Source organism: Muscardinus avellanarius (assembly GCF_963383645.1).
Source record: "Muscardinus avellanarius genome assembly, chromosome: 19".
In the NCBI taxonomy this organism is placed as follows: Eukaryota; Metazoa; Chordata; class Mammalia; order Rodentia; family Gliridae; genus Muscardinus; species Muscardinus avellanarius.
In genome coordinates this window covers 17,754,343-17,774,576 of record NC_137805.1, presented here as the reverse complement: position 1 = coordinate 17,774,576, position 20,234 = coordinate 17,754,343, and the positions used below count along the sequence as shown (strand labels likewise).

The 20,234-nt window shown below is 48.9% G+C and overlaps 1 protein-coding gene across 1 annotated transcript in view; it reads right to left on the bottom strand.

The window, feature by feature from the left end:
* The window catches only part of CFAP61 (cilia and flagella associated protein 61), a gene marked incomplete at both ends in the record, with an annotated part of 217,726 nt that overhangs the window by 88,639 nt on the left and 108,853 nt on the right, over window positions 1-20,234 (bottom strand). The window contains one exon of the mRNA XM_080716442.1: window positions 10,795-10,922. Within this exon, the coding sequence (XP_080572568.1) occupies window positions 10,795-10,922 (128 nt within the window). The remainder of the gene's footprint in view (window positions 1-10,794; window positions 10,923-20,234) is intronic.

Here is a 20,234-nt window from a genome sequence, read left to right as displayed (position 1 = left end):
GGTTTGGACAGCTCCTATTCCTCCTTTCCTTCCTCCTTGCTCCTCCCTCCCTCCCTCTCTGTGCTGGGGATTGAACTCAGGGGCATTCTACCTCCTATACGCCCAACCTTTTTTCTTTTAAGCAGGATCATTGCTGAGCTTCTGAGGGTCTTGCTAAATTTGGGCCTGTATGCTAAAGCCTGTATCTCCAGCCTGTGGCGCTTGGGGACAGTGGGAGTTTTGGACGCAGGGAGGCAGGCAGGCAGGCAGGCGGTTGGGTCTGCCCTTTGCTTCCTGGCTCCCGAGGTGAGCAGGGCTCTGCTTCGCTCTGGCTCCCCCTCAGGATGCTCAGCCTGTCACAGACCCAACGCAACAGGGCCAAGAAACCGTGCACGGACACCTCTAAAACCATGAGCCAGAACAAACCTCAGTTCTTTTTAAGACGATTTGCTCAGGCATTTTGACATAGCAACAGAAATCTGACCGACACATCACCTGTCACCTCTACCCAGGCTTCAGGTGCTGTTGTCTTCAGGTGGGGCTTTCTGTGCGCCCCTCCACATTTTCCCAACAATAAACAGTGCAAGGGGGAGCGTAAGAGTGTGACACCTCCTATCACCTCAGTGCCCTTCAAAAAGGACGCACCGAGTGGGCGTTCGAGCCTTCACTCTACTCTGTGGGGAAGACAGGGTGGCTGGTGGATCAGAGCCGAGGAGGGGGAGTGACACTGTGCGGCTGAGGGCCGCCGTGTCCTTCCTTTGTCTTCTGGGGAGTGAGGCTGCACATGGAAAGGGCCGCCATGGCGCTGGCCTCATGCATTGAAGACAGAGGGCGTGCCAGGAAGCGCTATTAAACCGGGGACTCTGGGGCCATTCCCAGTCTCTGGTGCAGAGGAAACTTCTAGCAAGTTTCCAAATGATGCTAATGCTAGTGGCCCAGAGATGACTGTGTGTGTGTGTGTGTGCATGTGTGTGTGTGTGTGTGTGTGTGTTGCTAGGGACTGAACCCAGGGCTGCTCTGAGCTACATCCGTACGTAGCTTTATTTATTTATTTATATTTGCTGTATTGGGGATGGGGCATTCTACCTCTGAGCTACACCCCCAGCCCTATTTTTTATTCTTTATTTTGAACAGGGTCTCACTGAGTTGCAAAGGGCCTCACTTAAGTAGCTGAGGCAGGCCATGATCCTCCTGTCTCAGCCTCCCGAAGGCTGGGGTTACGAGCGTGCGCCACCACGCCTGGCTATAAACAGGGTTCCCATATGCTGATTTTGAACCTGCTATCCTCCTCGTGCTATCCCAAGCCCTAGGATTACAGGCGTATGCCACCACGCCCCACTGGAGACTGTGGGAACCACGGGTCTAAAGTGAATCTAGTCCGGGGCGCTCCTGGAAGAAGGGTGTATTTAGTACATTTCTTCGAAGGAAGCGCATGATGCCATAAATCTCTGAGAAGCATGGATGAAGACAGAAATTTCTGGACACAGCTTTCACATCTAACCCTGGATTTCTTGGCCACAGGGCACCTGTAAGAATATTGCTGAGAAAGAAGAGAATAGAGGAAACCGGGACGGTAGGGGTGCTGTAGCGGGTGTGGCCACCTGCCGGCCACGGGGTCCCCTGCCACCAAGGCTTCTCTGCCTTTCCTCTGACCTTGGCACCTGGAGGAACATGCTAGAAGAAGTAGCCCAGGGTAACCAGGCAACCACCAGGGCAGGAGCTGGTGGGTAAACTTTCCCCACTTCCCGGGCCCTGGGAGGGGCCGGGCCAGCCATGTCCTCTGGGGCTCTGGCTGGAGCCCGAGTCCCACCGTGGTGACCCGGGCACAGTGGTGTCTGTTTCCTGTTTGGGGGTTTGCTGCCCCCCAGCCCTGCGCTCTCCGATGGCCCCCCCAGGACTACTCCCAGGGGACCGCTCCCACCCAGATTCTTTGCTTTCAGCTTCCCTTGAAGGAATGCAAGCCAAGACACACACGCAGCACCGTGTATCTCTTGAAAATTACCCCAGTCGCCCAAGACAAAGTAGGCGAGTGTGCTATTCAGCTCCGGCCCCTGGCTTGCATGATGACCCCCTACGATCTATTTCCTGCCTGACATCTGTACCTCTGAGGACTCACCCAGAGCCACAGAAGAACAGCAGTAGGCTGGCCCCGCCTCCCAAAGGACTTTGTACTGCCCCCAAAGGATTGCTTGTATATTAACTAATTAATTAATACCTTTGTTTATGTTCTAAATAAACACAATAGTCCCTAATATTTATTTATGTTCTAATAAACATAATAGTGTCTAAAGTTGGTGTTATCAACAAAGTTACCCTAGAAGGAGTAAGAGAGATAAATTCAATGAATGAAGACACTTTTATTTAGCTTTAATTACAGTTAAGTGTTAAAATTAGATTAGGAAATCCAGTTGTGATTAGCAACAACAGGGTGTCTTCTGAGTTATATATTTCAATTTTCTTTTTTTTCCCCTTGTGATACTGGGGATTGAACCCAGGGGCATTCTACCTCCAAGCTACACTCCCAGCGCTATTTATTTATTTATTTATTTGTTTGTTTGTTTGTTTTGTTTTGAAACAGGGTCTGGCCAGGTTGCTGTGAGTTTTGCTATGCTGCTGAGGCTGTCCTCAGTCCTGCGATCCTCCTGCCCCAGCCTCCCAAGTACTGGGATTACAGGCGCGCGCCACCATGCCTGGTCCCCGCCATTATTTTTCTGGTGGCAGAATGTCAAGTCGTTCTGGGGAGAGAGGGCTGAACATCTGTGCTTGTGATGCCCTCCAGGGCCCTCCCAGTCGGTACTGCCCTCTGCTTCAGCCCAACAACCCTGCTTGAAGCCGAGGACACCACACCTGAGCTCTGCCCCGGCGGCCCTGCTTCCCAGGCTCCATGGAGGTGGGCACACATGTGCCCACCCTCGCCACCAGCCTTTCTCCTTGACGTGAGCAGGACAATATGGAGACAACTGCCCTCTGGTTCATGTGCTGGAGGCCCGAAGGACAGGGCAGCCACAGCCACCAGCCCGTTCCAGGGGGGATAGCTCTGAGAGCAGGAAAGCACCAGCTATTTAATTAGTCACCTAATTAGCAATGGGCCACACTGAAGGTTTCACATGGCCTGGACAAAGGCTAATTAAGCCCCCTGCACGAGGCGGGCTCTCCTAGCACCCACAGCTGTGTCGGCCATTGGGGGGAACTGTGCGGCCGGCAACAGGAGCCCGTCATCGCTGGCCACGATCTGGCCTTGGCAAACATGCCACCAGCGCCAAGATATTCTTAGCCGCCTCAGTATACTCAACCAGATGTGAGACTGGCTTCTAGAGCGGGGAAATCTGAACTCCCAGCCTCTGGTAGGATCATTTAGTTGTTTTATTAATATTTTATTTTTTTGGTACTGGCGATTGAACCCAGGGACATTCTACCTCCAAGCTACATTCCAAGCCCTTTATATTTTGAAACAGGGTCTTGTTAAATTGCTAAACATCTCACTAAGTTACCGAGGCTGGCCTTTAACCTGTGATCCTCCTGTCTCAACCTCCCAAGTACTAGGATTATAGGTGAGTAAGATCATACCCAACTTCTTGTTGTTTTTTTGTTTTGTTTTGTTCTGTTTTTGGTATTGGGGATTGAACCTAAGGTCATTCTACCTTTGAGCTACATCCCAGCCCTTTTTATTTTGAAACAGGGTCTCATAAGTTGCTGAAGCTGGCTTTGAACCTGCAATCCTCTTGTCTCAGCATCCCAAATACTAGGATTAAAGGTCTGTGCCACCTTACCCAGCTAGCTGGCTGTTTTTTGTTTTGTTTTGGTATTGGAGGTTGAGGCCTTCTACCTCTGAGCTATACCCCAAACCCATTTTATTTTTTTTATTCTGAAACAGGGTCTTGCTAAATTGCTGAGGCTGGCCTTGAACCTGTGATCCTCCTGTCTCAGCCTCCTAAGTACTGGGATTACAGGTGCATGTCGCCACACCCAGCTAGGATGATTTGACAACATGAGTATGGGACTGCTGCACCCACCAGCACTCCCAGCGAATCAAGTCAGTACTTCCCTAGGCGCGCCAAGGGTCTCGGGACGCCGCCCGGCCTGCTCCCTGCCAGTCACCCAGGACTCATGTGTGCATTTTTTTAGTGCCGTTTTAGGCTCTCCAAGAGAGTCCTTAAGCTGGAATTGAATTAGGAAGGACTTAAAGATAATGGGTCTAAAGGAATGGCTTCACAAGAGGAAATGCTACAAGACACAGACACCAGCTGGAGCAGAATAAACCAGCGGGTGCTGCCCAGGAGGGAAGGAAGAAGCCGCTCTTTTGCATGGTTCTGGAGAAAAAAGTCTCTCTTTGGGACACTGTCTGAGGCAGGGTCTGAGGTTCTGCCTTTCAACGGCCTGCAGCCGAGGCCGGTGCCCCTTGTCTAACGGTCACACAGGGAGAAGAAAGGATATGAGAACAAAAGTTCATCGACCTGGTTCCGCATAGATAGGCAGGTAATGGCAGTATTGCCATTAGCTCTTTGTTTATGTAACAGTAACAGCATCCCATATAGGTAAATAGATGACGAGAGACGGGCACGGTGGCACAGGCCGTAATCCTAGTACGTGGGAGGCTGAGACAGGAGGATCAAAGGTTCACAGCCAGTCTCTGTAACTTAGCAAGACCCTCAACAACTCAATGAGACCCTGTTTTAAAGTAAAAAAAAGGGCTGGGAGACCGGAGGATCATGGTTCGAGGCCAGCCTCAGCTACTTAGTGAGGTCCTTTGTAACTCAGTGAGGCCCTGTTTCAAAATAAAGAATAAAAAATAGGGCTAGGGGTGTAGCTCAGAGGTAGAATGCCCCTGGGTTCCATCCTCATTACCACACACAAAAATAATAATTATAGTTAAAAAAATAAGAAGGGCTGGAGTGTAGCTCACAGGTAGAATGTCCCTGGGTTCCATCCTTAGTACTACACACACGAAAAAAAAAAAAAAAGAGGAGGAGAAGGAGTAGACGGAAGAGCAAGAGAAGGAGGAGGAGGAGGAGGAAGAGGAGGAGGAAGAGGAGTGGGAGGAGGAAGAGAAGGAGGAGGAGGAGGAGGAAGAGAAGGAAGAGGAGGAGGAGGAAGAGGAGGAGGAAGAAAGAGGAGGAAGAGGAGGAGGAGAAGGAGGAGGAGGAGAAGGAGGAGGAGAAGGAGGAGGATGAGGAGGAGGAAGAGAAGGAGGAGGAGGAGGAAGAGGAGGAAGAGGAGGAAGAAGAAAGAGGAGGAAGAGGAGGAGGAAGAGAAGGAGGAGGAGGAGGAGAAGGAGGAGGAGGAAGAAGTACTACACACACACAAAAAGAGGAGGGGAAGAAGGAGTAGATGGAAGAGCAAGAGAAGGAGGAGAAGGAGGAAGAGGAGGAAGAGAAGGAGGAGGAGGAGGAAGAGGAGGAAGAGGAAGAAAAGGAGGAGAAGGAAAAGGAGGAAGAGCAGGAAGAAGAAAAGGAGGAGGAAGAGGAGGAGGAGGAAGAGGAGGAGGAAGAGGAGGAGGAAGGAAGAGTGTACATGTAACATTCAGACTGCCTAAGCCAAGAACTCTGTGTACCCAAGAGCCTGGAGAGCCAGACGTGTGAGAGGCGTCATCCATCACCACAAGTGCAATTTAAAAAGAATCCAGCCTTCACTTTAATGTCTGGGGCACCTTGCAGCACACCCATAATTCACAGTAAAATGTCTTAGGACTGTCTTTTCCTTTGCCTGTCTAACTTGCTCCTTCTCCCCAGGGCAGGGCCCAGTGCTTTCTTGCTCTGTGTCCCCTTAGCTCCTGGTTCTCAGGCCTGTGTCCCGGTGGGAAGGTGACGGAAAAGGGGGTCAAGGACCGGCCAATTAGCTAAGAGCACCCCAACCTGCCAGCCCTGCACCCGACTTCCCTAGGTGCGAGGAGGAGGAGCCGGAGGTCTCCACAGGCGGATGGAGGTTATGAAGACAAAGGCTGGTGGCAACCTACGACTGGAGAGACCTTTGTACTTAAAAAAAAAAAAATGCCGAGCCGGGCGTGGTGGCGCACGCTGTAGTCCCCGCGCTTGGGAGGCGGAGACAGGAGGATCGCGCAGGTTCGAAGCCAGCCGCGCGCGCTGGCTTAGGAGACCCTGTTTCCAAATATAAAATGTAAAAATAGGTCTGGGAGTGTAGCCCGGAGGTAGAAGGGCTTCCAGGAACCCCAGTACCACCAAAAAAAAAAAAAAAAAAAATGCCGGGCGTGGCAGGGCACGCTTGTCATCCCAGCATTTGGGAGGCTGTCTCAGGAGGTTCACGGACAGCCTCAGCTACTTAATGAGGCCCTTTGCAACTCAGTGAGACCCTGTTTCAAAATAAAGAGTAGCCGGGCTTGGTGGTGCATATTTGTAATCCCAGCATTTGGGAGGCTGAGACCGGAGGATCGCGGTTCGCAGACAGCCTCAGCTACTTAGTGAGGCCCTCCGCAACTCAGTGAGACCCGGTTTCAAAATAAAGAATAAAAATTGGGCAGGGGGTGTGGCTCAGAGGTCAAATGCCTCTGGGTTCCATTCCCAGACCTAAAATAAATAAATAAATAAAGACTAAATAATAGGGCTGGGGGTGTTGCTTGGAGGTAGAATGCCCCTGGGTTCCATCCTCAGTACTGCAAGAAAAAAAAAAATCCCTACCCCACCCTCCGCATTCCCCCAAGGGGTGGAGTTTCCATCCTGGAATCCTGGTGCTGACTTAAGGCAAACCCCTTCAGTTCCTCAGCTGGCATCTGAGCACTGGGGGAAGGGCCGACCGATGGGGCAGGATCGGTACAGCATGGGACAGCATGGGGTGGGACAGCATGGGGTGCCCCTCGGAGAGAAGAATCAACAATATAAGAACAGAAGTGTCATCCGAAACAGGACTGCCAGACCTTCTGGAAACAGAAGTGACCATGTTGGGCCTGGAGTGGCTTTTCTTTTCTTTTCTTTCTTTCTTTCTTTCTTTTTTTTTGGTGGTACTGGGGGTGGAACCCAGAGGCTTTCTACCTCCGGGCTATACTCCCAGACCTTTTATTTTTAATATATTTTATTTGGAAACAGGGTCTCACTAAGTTGCTGAGAGCCTCACTAAGTAGCTGAGGCTGGCTTCGAACCCGTGCGATCCTCCTGTCTCAGCCTCCCGAGCGCGGGGATTACAAGCTTGCGCCACCACGCCCGGCTGGAGTGGCTTTTCTGGAGCCCTGGCCCGCCTGCCGGGTCGCGCAGGCTCAGGGGCGCGGGGAGCGTGGTTTTCTAAATTTTGCCTCCTTTATTGGCAGTGAGTATTGTCTGGTGAAAAGTGCATTTCTTCAATTTTGTTCCAGCTCGAATCATGTTTAAAACTTGCTTCAAGTGGCAGCTAAACTAGTAAAATAAAACATGCAGTTGGTTGCTATGGTGACGGCTAATTTAAAATAATTAGAGAAAATAATGAGAAAACTATTTCCTCTCTTAAGAATTAGCAATCCGTAAGCCGATACCAGTCTATTTTTAGTGTATTCAATCTCTCTAATAACGATAGAGAATTATGAGTTCTTTAGAATGCTCTAAAAAGGTCTGATTGGAGAATTTAATTAACCCGGTACTTATACCAAAATTTATATTTGCCCTTATTAAATCTAAGTCATTCCATGAAAAGAGGATGACATGTACATGTCTTGATGTAATCACCCAAGAGACGAGGCTTTGACAGAGCGAGTCACCTCTTGCCTCCACAATCTCACGCCTCCCTGAGAATTCAGCCCCCAAAAGTGGTGGCAGGAGGCCTGCTCCCCAGGAGTCTCAGATGGAGGGGCCCCTCCCCACCAGGGAGCCGCCCTCACAGCAGGACGGCAGAAAGCGCGCAGTCCCCGCGCTTCCCATCCCTGTGCTCTTGCCAAGAATGATTTCCGCACACTGGCCAGGGCGCTCGGTCCTGTGAACGCTCCTGCTGACTCTGGAGTGACTTGCAATTTATTTCTGTTTAACCAAGGATGTGTTCCAGAGAACTGGACAGATTGGCTAGAAACTTTTTAGTTTCTAAAAAAACAAAACAAAACTCTGTTGTTTTCTTTATCTGGGTCACATGATGGCAGCTGAGGAGGACCACCCGGTGGGCTCAGCTTCCCCTCATGCCAGTCCGAAGCTGTGGCCACGTGACTCCTCAAAGACCCCCTCCTGCCACCCTGGGTGGTCACTATTGACTTCAGAGGACCCATGATGTGCTGCAGACCTCGTCTGCCACCCTTGGGCAGTGTCTGTTGATTTTGGAGGTCCTATGGTGGGCTGTAGACCTCGCCTGTCACCCCTGGGTGGTCACTACTGACTTCCCAAGGACCAGTGGACTGTAGACCTTGCCTGTCACCCTTGAACAGTGACTGTAGACGTCAGAGAAACCGTGGTGGGCTGTAGACCTCACCTCTCTCTCTTGGGCAGTGAGTGTGGACTCCCGAGGACCAGTGGTGGGCTGAATTTTTCCATCTCCCCCTTGAATAGTAGCTAAAATGTCTCACATGCTCCTGAGCGAGTGATTTGGGGAACTGCCTCTTGGTGTCTGTGTGCAATGCTGGGGATGGAACCTAGGGCCTGGCTCACTCTCGGCAAGCACTCTACCACGGAGCTACCTCCCCAGTCTCCAAACTATGCTCTTGTAAGTCAGGATTCTATGTTCTCCAAAGGTCTGAAGAGTAAATGAGGAACGGTTAGTGTGCTCTGGGGTCTGGCTGAATATGAGGGATCGCTTTTTTTGTTCGTTTGTTTTTTGGCAGTACTGAGGATTGAACCCAGGGGTATTTTACCTCTGAGCTACACCCCAACCCTATTTTCATTCTTTATTTTTGAAACAGGGTCTCACTAAGTTGTAGAGGACCTCACTAAGTAGCTAAGACTGGTCGCGAACCTGCAATCCTCCTGTCTCAACCTCCCGAATGCTGGGATTACAAGCGTGAGCCACCACGCCCGGCTCAGGAAAGATAAGTTCTAATGCTCCGCGCGGCACAGTTAGGTTCTATGGTTGACGACAACTAATTGCGCCTTTCAAAATAGCTAGGAGAGAGGATTTTGAGTGTTCCTACTAGATATGTCCATTATCCACATTGAATTATTATTATTATTATTATTATTATTATTAATTATTTGCAGTACTGGGGATGGAACCTAAGGGTATTCTATCTCCGACTTACACCCCCAGCCCTGTTTTTTATTCTTTATTTTGAAACAGGGTCTCACTGAATTGCAAAGGAACTCACTAAGTAGCTGAGGCTGTCTGTGAACCGCGATCCTCCTGTCTCAGCCTCCCGAATGCTGGGATCACAAGCGTGCACCACCACGCCTGGCACCTAGATTGGATTATTACACATTCTTCACGTGTATGGAAGAATCACACTATACTCCATGGATAAGTACAACTACTTTGAGTGAATTAAAAATAAAAAATATAGCTGGGTGTGGGGGCCAACCTGTAATCTCAGTACTTGGGAGGCTGAGACAGGAGGATAGCAGCAGGTTCAGGGCAGCCTCAGTAACTTATTGAGACCCTTAGCACTTAGATTCTGTTTCAAGGGGAAAAAATAAGCTGGGGTGCAGCTCAGAGGCAAAATGCCCCTGGTTTCAATCTCCAGTACTAAAAATAAATAAACAAACAAATAAGTAAATTTTTTAAAGGAGTAAGCAAAGAAATTGGGTTTGAGAGAGGTTAGCAGGCACACGTAGGTTTCTGTGCCAGGTGCTGACAGAGCCTGGGAATAATCCCAAATTCTTGGCCTGTAACCCGGGGCCCTTCCTGTTAAAGCAGTGCTGAATCCAAGCAGCAGGTGGAGAGGTAGAGACTGGGGAATCCTTGGGAATCACCGAGCGGGAAAATGGGCTGCGAGGAAGCCTAGTGCAGTGCCGTGTGGGAAGAGACGTGCAGGCCTCTGCTGAGAGGTTTCACCCTGACCTCTGGCTCCCAAATCGTGGGTTGAAAGAGAGGTCCTGATTGGCATGCCTATTTGTGATGCCTACAGGCAACACAAGTCCCCAAACCTGCCCGATAAATGCAGGCCCCAGGCCTGTGTGCCGTGTGTCTGCCGTGGGTTCTGGAATCTGCACCTTTTACAGATATGCCAGGTAGTTCGCATGATCTGGCGAGTAAGGAAAACACAGGGTATAGAAAAGGACCAGCACAGCTTTTCTGGGAAGGGTCAGGCCCACCCACTTCAGCATCGCAGGCCATATGGTCGCTGTGTCTATCGTTGCTACTCAGGTCTGCCACTGGAGCATGACTGTGGCCACAGACAACACTTAAATAAACGAGTGTGGCTGTGTTCCAATAAAGCTTTATTCACAAGAGCAGGTGGTGAGCCAGATTTAGCCTGGGGGCTGTAATCTGCTGCCTCCCCCATCTAGAATGTTCTACCGATTCTTTAATCTAAGTTGTATGGTGACAAACAAACTCAAGTCTGTCCTGTCAAGGAGCTCGTTTGAGGTGCAGGAAGAAAAATTTTATTATTTAAAAATAAACAATCAGGCCGGACATGATGGTGCACACTTGTAATCCAGTACTTGGTAGGCAAAAGCAGGAGGATTATGGGTTCAAGACCAGCCTCCAACTTAGACCCTGTTTCAAAACAAAACTAACGAACGAGCTGGGGTGTATTTTGGACGGTAGCGTGCCCCTGGGTTCGGTCCTCAGCAATCAATTGCACAGTCAATCAATTGCGCAGCCTCAGCAACCTAGTGAGACCCTGCTTCAAAACAAAACTAGCTAAATAAGTAATGAGCTGGGGGTATAGCTTGGTGAAAGAGTGCCCCTGGGTTCAATCTCCAGTACTACAATCAATCAATCAAGTAATCAATATATAAATAAAGTAGGATGACTCACCAAAATACCAATGTCTCCAAGAAGGAAATCCCAACATTGGATGCTCCGACCACCACGATCCTGGCGTTGACAGTAATTTTAGGCTCCAATGTGAGTTTTCTGTTTGTATGGCTCAAGGCATAACTCAACTAGAAAACAACAAAAACACAAAGAAAAACTTGAAATCAGCAGCTCCAGATGAGTAGCGGCGTGGGGTTACGGAGCCAGGACGTGACTGGCAGGTCAAACCTAAGGACACCCACGTAACGGCCATTTGAAATGCACGAGAGGTATCTTTAAGAAGTCAACACAGCCGGGCGTGGTGGTGCACGTTTGTAATTCCAGCATTCGGGAGGCTGAGACCGGAGGCTACTTAGTGAGGCCCTCTGAAACTCAGTGAGACCTAGTTTCAAAATAAAGAATTAAAAATAATAGGCCTGGGGGTGTAATTCAGAGGTAAAATGCCCTTGGGTTCCATCCCCAGTACTGCAAAAAAGAAGAAGGAGGAGAAGGAGGAGAAGAAGGAGAAGGAGGAGGAGGAGGAGGAGGAGGAGGAGGAGGAGGAGGAGGAGGAGGAGGAGGAGGAGGAGAAAGAAGAAAAGAGAAGGAGGAGGAGGAGGAAAGGAGGGAGAGAGAAGGAGGAGGAAGAGGAGGAGGAAGAAGTCATCAACACGAGAAGCCAGGTGCAGTGATGCATCCCTGTAATCCAAGAACTGGAGAGGCTGAGGGAGGAGGATCACAAGTTCAAGACCAGCCTCAGCAGCTTACCAAGCCCTCAGCAACTTAGCAAGACCCTGTTTTCAGCATCAAAACTAAGAGGGCTGGGGTGTGGCCTGGAGGTAGAATTCTTCTGGGTTCAAACCCTAGCACTTAAAAAAATGGGGAACTTATTAATATGCCTGGCACCTCGGCTGCCAGACAAATGCCTGACTTAGACGATGCTGTCTTATCGCCAGAGATGCTTCATAGAAAACGGAAAACTTAATGATCGGAGATGACGACACAACCGGTACTTCAACTAGCCCGGCTGCCCTGAGAATCTGCAGGCCCTGCTTGCGCAGTCTCCTCTCCTGCTCAGGGTTCCCCGGCCCTTCTGGGTGAACACCGAAGTATCAGGCATCACCTCCGGCTGGTTTCTGCACCCCCTGCTGCTCAGCACAGCCGGCAGGCAGCGGTGTTCAGTAACAGTTGTTGAATGACCAACATTTATTTGTTGAAAGATAAGGGTTGTTCAGTCTTCCAGCGACCTCCGGGTCAGGGGAGAGTATTCAAGCACAGAAAGTCCGCGTTGGCAAAAATTCCCTGGACTCGTGTTGGGACGAACTGCTTTCCTGCAGGGGCGGCCGCGGGAACGCCGAAATGTGCCAGGGAAGACTTTACAAGTGGGTGCTGGTGTTCCTGAAAGAATGCCAGGCTTCCCGCTGGGTGACCGCGGTTCTATTTTTAATTCACTAATTCAACGCACAGTTTTCTTTAGTGTTGATGACGTGTCTGGACAATAGTAAGAATTCTAGCTGGCTACTCATCAGAAACAACAGAAGCCAGCAGCCAGCTGGATGACACCTGTGTTCACCCAGCCCACACCATGGGCTCTCGGCGTGCCTGCCTCCTGATCGGGAGCCGCCACCTTCCAGTAGGGCAAACTCCCTGTCGTTTTTTTTTTTTTTTTTTTTTTTTTTTTTTAATGAGCAATTGAGCAGTTCTAGGAGTTGGGTGTCTCCTGTGCCAGTGGTAGAGTCCAGTGTTAGTTGGGTCCCCCTGCTGTCACCGGGTCCTCATGCCAACCGCGCTTTGGTGGGCAGGAGCATGACCTAGGCTGTATCCCTTACCAGGCATCCCCAGCCAGATCAAGAGAATCGCCTTGCCACACCAACACAGAAAAATACCTTGCGCCAAGTTATTTATCAGAAGGAACGTGAAGCCAAGCTGGGAGGGTTGAACTCTGCCCACACGTGACGGGGTGGGGGCTGCACGGCGTCCACCCACCCTCCACATGTACCTTTAGTTTGGTATCGCATGGATTTGGGAAGAGATTGGATCCACTCCCATCTTCAGGGGCGGGCACTGATGGGCGTAACCCAAGTCCGTGCAAATCCTCTCTTCCTTGCTCAATGACACGTGACTTAAATTGACCAAATCAGAGGAAGGCCCAGGAAGCGCGCGCACGCACAGAGAAACAACGGGAATTCCTCTCAAACTCTGGCTGAGGCCCGGGCAACCTCTGCATCGGTCAGTTATTTGGGCAGTGTGTATCCGTCACACATCACCACTGTGGCGCTGTGTAACAAACTGCTCCAGAACTGGTTTAGAGCAGCAGTGACTTATTCTTGCTCAGGAAACTCTGGGTCAGCTGGAGATCGGCGATCGAGGCTGGATTCAGCTGGGTCTGGCTGCAACAGGCCAATGCCAGGTCTCTCTCTCTCCCCCCTCTCTCCTCTCTTTCTCTCCTCTCTCTCTCCTCTATCTCTCTCTCCTCTCTTTCTCCTCTCCTCTCTCTCTCTCTCTCTGAACTCAGGAGTATTCTACTTCCATATTACATCCCAGCCCCCTCCCCCCCTCTCTTCTCTGTGCATGTGTGTGTGTATATATATATTTATATTTATATATTATATTATATGTTTATATATTATATTTATATATTATATTATATATTATATATAATATATTATATATATATATATTTTTTTTTTTGTCCAGTACTGGAGATGGAACCCAGGGCCATTCTACCTCTGAGCTACACCCCAGCCCTATTTTTTATTCTTTATTTTGAAACAGGGTCTCACTGAGTGTGCAAAGGGCCTCACTAAGCAGCTGAAACTGTCCTAGAACCACGATCCTCCTGACTCAGCCTCCCGAATGCTGGGATTACAAATGTGTGCCACCACACCCAGTTCACATTTCTCTTTTTTAACGAGGGAGAGAGAGAAAGAGAGAGAGAGAGAGAGAGAGAGAGAGAGAGAGAGAGAGAGAGAGAGAACACATTCTTTTCGTGGCAATAACAGAGTACAAAAAAATAACTGAAATTAAGCCATGGTTCTTCCACCAGAGCAAAGCGTGTCACATGTGGAGCCCAATGTAGGTGAGGTAGGAAAATATATTCATCTCTAGCGGGAGGAACTTTAAAGTCACAAGAGAAAGGCACTGCCGAGGGTGGACAACAGGTGAGAAGAGGTCGAGGCCACTGCAGCTCCTCGACGGTCCAGGCTAACATCTTTCTTTGATCTGCAACGGAAACTTTCTAGACTGATATACTTTTTTTTTTTTTTTAAAGAAAAATAAATAGGCCTTTGGGATTAAACACAGGAAGATCCAGGTTCACGGACAGCCTCGGTTACTCAGTGGAGCCCTTTGCATCTCAGTGAGACCCTGTTTCCAAATAAAGAATAAAAACTAGGTCTGGGGGTGTAGCTCGGAGGTAGAATGCCCCTGGGTTCCATCCCCAGACTCGCAAAAAAAAAAAAAAAAAAAAAAAAAAGAAAATTGTGTATTCTTCAAATAAATTGCAATAGGAATCACGAGAAGTTCCCAGGACAGGCCATGGGGAATCAATCGTGCAAGAAAAGAAATGTGGTTCCCACAGTTCCTGCAGGGGCCCAGGGCCTACCGTGCGGCCTGGCTTCCAAGACAAGGTGACCAAGCCCACGCGAGCCAGCGTGAGCCTGGAGGCTGGAGCAGGACGGCAGGAGCTCGGCGTGGTAGCCGCCGTCTAATTAACGGATTTTAAATGCAAGCGTCTTGACAGGTCAGAAACTGAGATTCCTTCTGGAAGGATGTCTGCGCGCTCAGACATCCCCTCTGCTGTCAGAGGACAAGCTAGCTCGGACACGTGGACTGTAATGAAATGCCCTGGTAAAGAATTAGACCTCATTTGTGAAACAGCTCCAGTATCAAGCACACAAAAGCGGCCGGGAAACAGAACAGAATGGCTTTTGTTTCCCCCACAATAGCTTTAACACCAACAGCTGCCAGGCCTCAGAAATCACCTTCCTAACTGCCAAGTACACGAGAGTTAGCGATCTGTGCCTGTGATTGCCGCGGGGGCTGCAGGAAGGGTTCACAGTTAACACAACTTTGTGCCCAGGTTTTCACTGAAAACACCCATCACGCCGGGCGTGGTGGCGCACGCTTGTCATCCCCGCGCTTGGGAGGCAGAGACAGGAGGATCGCACAGGTTCGAAGCCAGCCGCACGCGCTGGCTTAGGAGACCCTGTTTCCAAATAAAAATGTAAAAATAGGTCTGGGAGTGTAGCCCGGAGGTAGAAGGGCTTCCAGGAAGCCCAGTACCACCAAAAAAAGAAAAAAAAAAGAAAAAGAAAAAGAATACACCCATCACCAGGTATGAACTCTTCTCACCTGAAACAAATCGTCTTTTTAAAACAAAATTAGGGAAAATAATTAATCGATTAATTTATTTTGCATACTAGGGATGGAATCCAGGGGTGTTCTACCTCCGAGTGACACCCCCAGCCCTATTTTTTATTCTTTATTTTCAAGTAGGGTCTCACTGAGTTGCAAAGGGCCTCACTAAGTAGCGGAGGCTGTCTGTGAACCATGATCCTCCTGTCTCAGCCTCCCGAATGCTGGGATTACAAGCGTGCACCACCACGCCCAGCTTAGAAAACTTAGCTTTTAAATGGCTTAAAATAAAAAAAAAAAAAAACAACTTCCCAGTGACAACTGTAAATGGAGAAGGTTTTTGCTGCTGTTTTATTTTGCCATAAGCAAGAAGCATAGATTTTTTTTTTTTTTTTTTTTTTTTTTTGGTACTGGGGATTGAACCCAGGGGCATTCTACCTTTGAGCTACACCCCCAGAGTTTTTTTTTTTTTCAGGGTTTCCTTACACCGCCAATGGCCTAAGTTTCAGAGGCTGATGAGGAACTTGGGAGGCTCCTGTCTCAGCCTCCCGAGTACTGGGATTACAGGAGTGCGCCACCTTGCCCGGCTAGCACAGGTCACTTTTTATTTTTTATTTTTATTTTTTGTGGTACTGGGGTTCCTGGAAGCCCTTCTACCTCCAGGCTACACTCCCAGACCTATTTTTACATTTTTTTTTTTTAAATTTGGAAACAGGGTCTCCTAAGCCAGCGCGCGCGGCTGGCTTCGAACCTGCGCGATCCTCCTGTCTCTGCCTCCCAAGCGCGGGGATGACAAGCGTGCGCCACCACGCCCGGCCTGCGACTGTGCATTCTTTCATAGATTAAACAGAGGGGCCTGTCAGGTGTCTCCCTCGTACCACGCCAGTGACAGGGCGGAGAGATGGGACATCGGTCTCTTCCACATTCTCCACTGACATTTCTGATTCTATTTCTAATGATGCTAAATTCACGTTTTAGACAAAGGGGTGTTTTTCAAAGTAGAGAATAGCGTGTGCCTCAGTGAGAAGGACTAAGCCATACCTCATGGCGTATAAGCCGTCCTTTCAAGTTAAAGGAAATGTACCTGAAAATTGATGTTGACACTCTTAATGAGTTTAAAATACAAACCCTAAGTCCTATCCCTTAGATGGGAAAGTGATAACGTGGGGTGTATCCCTGTTAGGAGATTCCAGAGCTGAGCTTGAGGTCTGGGGAGGGGAGGAGTCCTAGGAAAATGACTCTACAGGTCAGGTGGGAGGGGAGAGAGGTGAAGAAGAGAAAACTGGGAGAAGTGAGAAGCGGAGAAGCGTTTGCGTTCCAACCTTTTTCTGCAATTTCCTGTGAGCTTGGGAAGAGATGTGCGTCCCTGTGAGTGGCGAGTCCCCGGGGGAAATTGGTTGCTTTTGTGTGTTGGCTTCTCAGCCACACCGCAACTGGACCTGTCTGCTCCCGAGGCCAGGAGGACCACCGTGTTTATCAGACATTTACGTCACTGCGTCTACACACGTCCTGCCAAAGATTTGGGGGCATTCGAAAAATGTTGAACGTATAGAGATCGTTCAGTGCATTTATAATTCCCTTTTAAAGGGTGTTGGCTTAATTGACCATGTTTGAAATGAGTGTAGTTGGTTGTTTCCCAACTAAATTACCAAATGAATGATAATTCTGGTACATTAGAACTGTTGAGAATTACGTTTGATATTTTCAGTAGAAACTCTGTTGGTGTACGCACTTGGTGGGCTTTTGCCATGACTCATGTACACCCATCGAGAGACCTTAAATATGTAGTTCTAGACATGTTTGTCACACGTTTCTTGTGTATAAAAGCCACAAAATATCAGTGATCAAAGGATATAATTTTACTTGACATATACAGACTCGAATTCTATTTTCTTGCATCTGATTTGGTTTCTGTAGTGAATTTAGAATGAGTCAGAGCGGCCACAAAAGCATTATTGAACATCAATTTCAATAATCCCAAATCGAAAGTTACTAAAAGTACAGATAGGCCAGGAATCTAGAAAGCTGTAAAAAAAAAATACAAAAGAGCCCATCTACTACATGCAAGGTCCACACTAAAACGGAACAGGCAGCCGGGCGTGGTGGCGCACGCTGGTAATATTGGTACTCGGGAGGCTGAGACAGGAGGATCGCGGTTCGCAGCCAGCCTCAGCTCCTTAGTGAGGCCCTCTGCAACTCAGTGAGACCTTGTTTCAAAATAAAGAATAAAAAGATAGGGCTGGGGCTGTAGCTTGGAGGTAGAATGTCCCTGGGTTCCATCTCCGGTACTGAAAACAAAACAAAACAAAACGGGAGCAGGCAGCAGGCAGCACCTGTGGTGGATCTTTGTCATGACAGTGTTTCTTCTGGGTACCGATCAACCTCTGGGGTCCTCAACCGGCTGCCATCAGCCTAGTGACAAGGGTTAGATGGTTTTTCTTAACCACACTCCTGATCAAGATTCTGAGCCTCTTCTCCTTACACATCAGTTACATCAGTTTCCTTGGTGTAAAACAGGAGTAAATTACCCCAAACTCTGCCTTCCTCCGCGGGCAGACATGGAAACTACTCATTAAAAATGCCTACAGGCACGTTGGGGTTTTTAGGCAGAGGTGTCACATAAGGTAAAGTTGCATATCCCCTCTCCCATCTGCAATATGAAAGGCAAGTCTTCACAAAATATGTTGTAAAGGGCAAAACAATGAGCTAAATTGTCAGCTCACACCCACGTGTCTACATTCTTTTCTTTCAGAAAGCTTCCAAAGACATCAAAGGGACTCTGTCCACGCAAGGAAATGGAAGATGAGAAATTCAAACCCATTAGGAATAAAATTTCTACAATCCTTAATAAGCTTACTTTTGCTTCATAAATGTAATCTTTCCCTATGCTTCTCCATTCTCTCTTTTTCTCCTCTGGGAAGCCTTTCGCTTTCCCACTTGGAGGAAGACAAACAATGAGAGTTGACTGTGTTACACGTGTCGCCGCAGGTTCGAAGCTCAAAGCTCACACGGGGCTCTTTGGGGCAATCTTGCAGCAATGACCCCATGAACAGAAGGCAGAGTGGTACAGACACTCATGACATGGCTCGAAATGGGAATCTCTTCCACGATACAAAACACAGTTTCAAAAAGACTTGGAATTAGTGCCGGGCGTGGTGGCGCACACTTATAATCCCAACTTTCGGGAGGTGGAGACCAGAGGATCACGGTACACAGACAGCCTCAGCTACTTAGTGAGGACCTTCGCAACTCAATGAGACTCTGTTTCAAAAAATAAAAAGACAAAAAAAAAAATAGGTCTGGGAGTGTAGCTTGGAGGTACAATGCCCCTGGGTTTCATCCCCAGTACCGCAAAAAAATAAAAAATGTTATAAAATTATTGAAAAGAGTCAAAGGTAGATCTGGATGACAGAGGCGCTGTTCTGAGGGTGGCATCCGCGGAGGGCCCTGCGAGGGTACTGTCTGGCTTCTGTCTCCACACTGAGGATGTGAAAGCTGGTATCACAGGAGCAGAGAGCGGGCCACAGTCACTGCCGACCTCCCGTCAGCATCTCCACCACAGCCCGGCGCGTTCAAGCCACCTCGCTAAGGGCTCAGGACATAAATGGAGCACTTAGTTTGCCTCTGCAAAATTACCTGCAACACTACCCATGAAAAGTTTCTATGTGGCCGGGCGTGGTGGCGCACGCTTGTAATCCCAGCATCTGGGGCAGCTGAGACAGTAGCCCTATAAGTAGCTGAGGCTGGCCCCAAACCTGTGATCTTCCTGTCTCAACCTCCCAAGTACTGGGATTACAAGCGTGCACCACTATGCCCGGCTTGCAGACATTTTTAAGAGTTAAAAATATTTTAAGAAATTATGAGTCACCCTACTGCTGGCTGGTCTTAAACATTTATAATAGGGGGGGAAAAGTGTCTGGGAAGTTGGGTGGCACGGCTTTACTGGATTCCGTCACCTCCGGTTTGTACATCTTTCCTGCATTCCCGTTTCCGAGATCGGCCTTCTCACCGATGGCCTGTGACCGACCGCAGCCAGCCAGACGGCAGTAGGGACACGGCGGCTGTCACGTGTAGGCGGGTGACGTGTTCATGGCTGTTCGTAGCATCCAGAGAGCTGCGTGTGCTACATGTACAGCGCGTGTTGAGTTGACTACTCCGGAAAATGACGCTTCACAGAGATCGCGGTGTGATTCGGCCTCGAAATAAACACTGCGTTCTCCTACCGGCCCAGAAACTGAGCCACAGGTTACCAACCTGACGTTAGTGAAACAGAGATCGGGCACTGGAGGAAGGATGGCACGCCCACATTTTCTTGCAAGGCAACTCTGGAGCGGTCTCAAGAGCAAACAAAGGGTGACGGGCACCACACGTAGGTGCGCCTGTGCGTGTTACACTTTGTGACTGAGACCGTGCAAAACATTTTTTTCCTCTTCACCCAGCGTATGATGCAGTTGAGGAGCACCTAGGTTGCCTCCCCTCTCTGAATAGATGAAAGGAACTTCAAAGCAGTGACTTGCGTGGCTGAGTCAGAGGCTGCTCAGAACTTTCATTACGACAGCCTGGCACGGTGCAATGGGACGTGTTCTTTTTTTTTTCCCCCTTAATGGTATATAAAATAAAAGTAGGTCTTACCATCAGTAATGTCTTAGTTTTGATAGGGTGAATAAATTCACTTGTTTTCAATTAAATAACAGCTCTGAACAAGCAGCTCACCTGATGGTTAAAACTACGTTCAACTTCAGCAAGACGCAAAGCACTGGCGAGGGAGACCCGCTTTGGGCTTCTCAGAGAGGCAGAAATTAATCATTAATTCCCAGGAAAAGGCCCGCTAGCGTGTGTGCCGAGCCAACCCTGACACGCTGGTCTCTCCTAGTAGTGTCCAGGGTTTAGAAATGGCCCCTCAGCTGGGGCATGATGGCACATGCCCGTAATCCCAGTACTTGGAGGCCAAGACCGGAGGATCATAGGTTCAAGGCCAGCCTCGGCAACAGAGGCAGACTCAGCAATCTCGCAACTTCATATTTTTTCTAGTTTTGTTTTTAATTTAAGATCCCATTTTAAAACAAAATATAATTAATAAAACAGGACTTACATTATGATGTGAG